The 5,913-nt window shown below is 48.5% G+C and overlaps 1 protein-coding gene across 1 annotated transcript; it reads left to right on the top strand.

Annotated features, from left to right (window-relative positions):
- The first annotated feature begins 325 nt into the window (after positions 1–325).
- Positions 326–2,708, top strand: Tnfsf9 (TNF superfamily member 9). Its single transcript, XM_034498766.2, has 3 exons — positions 326–829; positions 1,201–1,237; positions 1,983–2,708. The coding sequence occupies exons 1-3, from the start codon at positions 404–406 to the stop codon at positions 2,444–2,446; spliced, it is 927 nt and encodes a 308-aa protein (XP_034354657.1). The 5' UTR covers positions 326–403; the 3' UTR covers positions 2,447–2,708.
- Positions 2,709–5,913: the final 3,205 nt, after the last annotated feature.

The following is a 5,913-nucleotide window of genomic DNA, read 5'->3' on the forward strand; positions in this document are numbered from 1 at the left end:
ATGGTCCCCATCATATAAACAACTCTTTAATGTGTCAGTGTTAAACCAACCCAACCCAATCCAACCCAACCCAACCCAACAACCAACCAAACAAAACACCAAAAAATGGAAGAAGAACGGATGGGCACAGGGCCTGGATGCTGGGGAAGGACTGGACAGGAAGAGGAGGAGGAGGAAGAGGAAAAGAAGGAGGAGGAGAAGGAGGAGGAGGACGAAAAGAAGGAGGAGAGGAGGAGGAGAGGGAGGAGGAGGAGGAGGAGGGGAGAAAGTTCCGGGAGTCGCGGGGCGGAGCGAGAAGCCCGGGAACCCCGCGGCTGCCCTCCCTCCCCTCCCCGGAAAAGGAGACTCTGTAGCCTATAAAGCTCGGGCACAGGCGGGAGACGTGCACTGCCCGATTGTGGCAATGGACCAGTACACAATTGATGTGGAGAATACCAGGGATGCCGGACATCCATCAGTTACTGCGCGCCCCTCTGATGCGGCGCTCCTCAGAGACACCGGGCTCTCCGCGGACGCTGCGCTCCTCGCAGATACTGTGCGCCCCACAATCGCCGCGCTCCGCACGGATGCTTCGTGCCCTGCAGTTAATGTTCGGGATCCCAAGACCGCGTGGCCGCCTGCCCTGCACTTCTGTTCCCGCCATCCGAGGCTCTCCGGCCTAGGCGCCTTGGTATTGCTGCTTCTGGTCGCCTGTGTCCCTATCTTCACCCGCACCCAGTCTCGGCCGGCGCTCACAATCACCACCTCGCCCGACCTGGGCATCTCAGAGAATATTGCAGACCAGGTCACCCCTGTTCCCCACATTGGCTGCCCCAACACTACAAAACAGGTGAGGCTCATCCCACTCCTAGGGGACACTTTCTTATCTTCTGGAAGCATTTCTGCACCGACCCGGATAGAACAGCACCCCCTTACCCCCCGCCCCGCCCAGCTCCGCTCCTGCTACTCCGCTTGAAGCGCCCCCTCTCCATCTCGCACTCAGAGGAAACCACTTTGCACCTTAACTCCTTGAACGCTCCTATGAAGACCTGGGTGAGTACTCCCGAGTGTACACCGCATTTCTCTTCAGTTCCTCTTAGGCCTCAGGGGCTCTCCTCCATCCAAAAGTTGGACACCTCAATGTGTGCTGGCCCGTATGAGTTTCTATACGCTTCTTTATGATGTAAGGTAACATCTATTTTTATTCTTCTTTCTTCCCAGGGCTTTCCCGTGTTTGCCAAGCTACTGGCTAAAAACCGTGAGTGCCCCTGATTTATTCCCAGCGGGTCCTGCAGGGAGGTTGAACAAGAGGGTCTGCCCCACCTTCTAATCCGTCCCTGTCCCTCACTTACTCAGCCTTTCTCACTTGTCACAGCACCAGCTGTCATCCTTGTGACCCTATCTAAGTCTTCAGAGAACTGAGAATTCTCACCCCCAGCCTGGCTCTGGGAGATTTATTTTTCTCTTTCCCTTCCTCTCTCCCATGTAGCCCAGGCTTCCCCCAAATTCATTATGTTGCCGAGGTTGGCCGCCCAGCTGCCAGCACCTCCAGCAGGCTGGGATGAGTGCCTTTGGGCTTCGGGCCCCCTGTTGCGCCCCAGCCCTGGTCTCTCCCTGCCAAGTTGTCAAGTTATTTGCCCTCAGAGATTCCTCACTTCCTGCATCCTCCATATCCCACCCCTCTCCCAGTTTTGCTCATTCCCCCTCTTACTCCTCTCATTCCTCTCTCTTCTCCTCTCACCCCTCTTTCCTCCCTTTGTGGCTCCTTTACTCATCTCCTTCCCGGAGCTCACGGAGCTCACGGGCACCTCCACTCTTCACACTCTAGACCCTCTATCCGTTTACCTCTTATTCCACAACCACTTTCTTAAATTATATCCCTCCCTTCTAGGTGGGCTTCCTTCTCCTTTTCTTCAGTTTTGTCTCCTCTCTTTCCTCCCCATTCCCACGGCCCCACCTCCCCACACCCCACACCCTCAGTAACTCAGTATTCTTTTTTCTAGAAGCATTGTTGAGCAATACGACTCTGAACTGGCACAGCCAAAATGGAGCCGGGAGCGTGTACCTGTCTCACGGTCTGAGGTACGAGGAGGACAAGAGGGAGCTGGTGGTGGACAGTCCTGGGCTCTACTACGTATTCTTGGAACTGAAGCTTCATCCAACATCCACAAACACAGGCCACCGGGTGCAGGGCTGGGTCTCTCTTGTTTTGCAAGCAACGCCTCAAGTAAATGACCTTGACAACTTGACCCTGACAGTGGAACTGTTTCCTTGCTCCATGGAGAACAAACTAGTGGACGGTTCCTGGAGTCATCTGTTGTTTCTGAAGGCTGGCCACCGCCTCAGTGTGGGTCTGAGGGCCTATCTTCATGGAGCCCAGGACGCATATAGAGACTGGGAGCTGTCTTATCCGGATACCACCAGCTTTGGACTCTTTCTTGTGAAACCTGACACTCCACGGGAATGAATTCTTATTCACATGGTAATGCACATGGGTACTCTCAGCTACCCTTCTTGTGACCCCTGGTTGCTAAGTCCTCAAGCTGCTATATCTCATGGGGCCTCGGCAGGGGTCCTCTCCTCCAGGACTTTCCTCTTGTCTTTAACTGGACTCAGTATTTATTGTGAGCATAGCTCAGACAAGACTTTATAAAATTCATTGGATAGCATTAGCAAACTGCTGGGCAGCTGCTAGAAACAAAAGATTCCCAAATCAAACTTTATATTTATATTAATACGTAAAAAATAAATGTGTTTGTAAATAAGTCTTTTATTATTTTCCTTGTTTAATTTTAAATTTTTGTGTCTACGGGTATGGTGTTCATTTGTGACTATGTCTTTGTATACATGTGTGTACATATGTATAGAGGGCAGAGTTTGATTCAGTGTCTTCTTCAGTCATTCTCCACCTTGCTTTTTGAGACAAGTTCTCTCACTGAACCTGGAATTCATTGTTTCTGCAAGGCTGTCTGGCCACTGGGCCCCAAGAATCCCCCTGTCTCCATCCCCAGGGAGCGCCTACAGGCCCGTCCTTAAAGAACTGGCTGAAATGGCTCTTTACCACTATCCTTCTTTTGAGACAAGAATCTTATGTAGCCCAGGCTGACCTGGAAGTCCACATGTAGCCTAGGTTGGCCTCAAACTCAGGCCAGCACCCTGACACCTGTGTGCTCAGTTGACAGGGTGGCAGATGTTGTACAAGACAGACCCGAGTCTTTCAGGCACGTGAGGCCTGTTAACACGGAGTACTCTGTTCCTGGGAATCCAGCTAGGAAAAAGTAAAAAACAAAACAAAACAACCCCCTACCCCAGCCATCCAGTGTGAAAGTCTATGATTTCTGATGTGATGATACTGGGCTCTGTGTACTGTTTTGAGAAGCAGAACCTGTTGGAGCACTATAATTATAGATACAGACAGATGAAGGAGAATTTGTTAAGGAAATCCCCCCAATGGTGGTGATGTAAGCTGAGAAGTCCCTCAGCTGAAGACTCCAGGTGAAGGCTGGAGGATTCAGAGTTCAAGCTGGGACAGCCCAGGATACCCAAGACCCTTCAAAACAAACAGCAAAATAAATCAAATTAAAAAGAAACAGAGAAGTCCCACAAATCAGCTAGATATCTGTAATTCACAGGACTGGAAGGTAAAGGCCATCCTTGGCTACTTAGGGAGTTCAAAGGCTGCCTGGGCTACCACACAACAAAACAACCAACAGCAAGCAGAGGCTGGGCCACTTCTCTGTGATCCTGATCATAGGTCTCACTACAACCACAAAGAAGGCCTCCCAACAATCCAAGCTGATGTGCCGTCTGCAAGCAGTGTATTTGTAAACTCAAGTGATACGTTAAGCATTTCCTCAGTGTGAGTCACCCAAACTGGAAACCCACAGCCACGCTGGGCCTCAACAGATTTTTAAAAAATTTCCGTTTCAATATTTCCTAGCTGTGACTTCAGGTGACTTACCTCGCCTATGAGGGGGTAGTGGAAATCCCTTTGTCCCTCCCACCCAACCTGGATTCTGTGTTTAGTGACATCTCAGTCTGAGGTCAGGCCCAAAGGAAACAAACAGTAGCATTGAAGTTGGTTTTAGTCTATTCTTCAAGGGTGACAGTGGAACAGCCTGGGAAACCCATCATTCAGGGAAGAAGTTGCTTAGTGATGTGAGCACACCACTGTTCCTCTCTGAGAGAGAGGCTGGGTCTGGGTCTCTCACAGGAGACCCTGATTTCCATTCTAACAGTGCATAAATTACTGCATAAATGAACACATATGTCTAGATTTGCATAAGAAAAGAAGCAAGAAAGCATTCAGAGCTTTGCCCCTCCCCCAGGCCCCTTTCATTGGTTGTATGTGTGTGTTCCATGCATCAAGTCTTCCCTAATCCCCCTCTATTTTATCATTCGAGACAAGGTCTGTCTTATTCCTGTTATTGAACATAGATTCTTTTCTCATACGATGTATCCTGATTACAATTTTCTCTCCCTTTACTTCTCCCAGTTCCTCCCTCCTCTCCTTCAGATCCAGTCCCTTTTTGTCTCTCAGTAGGGAAGAATAGGCTTCTGAGAGATAACTACCAGACAGGACAAACAAAGTCAAACATAATAAGACAAAGTAAAAACTTTCATACTGCAACTGGACACGGCTGAGTTCAAACCCTGCTTCAGCTAGTTCCAGTTAAGCTGTGCGTGCTTCCGCCAGCGCTGACTTCTTTGGACCTACTGTTTACAATAATGAACATAGAAGCTGGGTTTATCTCAAAGCTCTTGGGGATGTTAACTAAGATACTAGGTTCATGACACAATGTCTGACACTAAATTAAAACATGAAGGCTGTGATAATAAGATCAGAGAGAAGTGGTTTCAGAGGTTCTATCACCCTGTGCTAAGGTCCAGAGGCAGGAGGGGGATGGGCTGAAAGATCAGGTAGCAATCAAGTGTCAGACCACTGTAAGTCTGAACTGTTTGGTTTCAGGCCATGGGACAAGGGACTGAGGCACACATGTTGCATACCAAAGCCAACCTGGATCCCGGATTATCCCAGCATCCCTCAGTCCCTACCTGGCATACCGTACCCCCAATTCTGAACTTGCCAGCCCAGAGGCTTGGCTGTCCTTTTCCAGACTCTCTTCCCTATATAATCTAGACACTCTCCCCCAAGCCCCCACCACACACCCTTTTTCTTTTTCTCCTCCCCTCCTCCACCTCTCCCCATAGTGATTTCCTGGTCTAGTCCTTGGGCCAGTGAACTCACTGGAAAGCAGTTTACCAGTAAACCTGTATATAATATTTAATATAATATTTAATATTATATACAATATATAATATTGTATGTAATATATTACATATATATTGTATACATAATATTTAATATATTTAATTTATATATAATATATAATATAAAATATTATATTTAGTAAACCTGGCTCATTTCACTAGCAGAGAAATAACTCTCCAAAACCTTTCATCAAAACTACAGAAGGAAGTGGCTCAGTTAGGAAAATGTTTCTTGCAAGCTTGAGGACTTGAGTTTGAATCCCCAGAACCCATTTTAAAATGGTGAATCTGTAGCTGAGTGTGTGTAATGGTGCAGGCCTTTGATCCTAGCACTCTGGAGGCAGAGGTAGACCCCCCATCTCTCTCTCTCTCTCTCTCTCTCTCTCTCTCTCTCTCTCTCTCTCACACACACACACACACACACACACACACACGCACACACGCACACACACACGCACACACACACAGAGTTCTGGAGAGACGGTTAATGGATCAGAGAGCCTGTAGCTGTTACAGAGAACCCCAGTTCATTTCCTAGCACTCATTCCAGGAGGCTCACAAACACTTGTAACTCCAACTCCAGGGGATCTGATGCCCTCTTTTGCCTCTACTGGCATTGTGCACTTGTGTACACATTTCCCATTGTACATCCACATAGTACAA

Source organism: Arvicanthis niloticus, chromosome 3 (assembly GCF_011762505.2).
Source record: "Arvicanthis niloticus isolate mArvNil1 chromosome 3, mArvNil1.pat.X, whole genome shotgun sequence".
NCBI lineage: Eukaryota > Metazoa > Chordata > Mammalia > Rodentia > Muridae > Arvicanthis > Arvicanthis niloticus.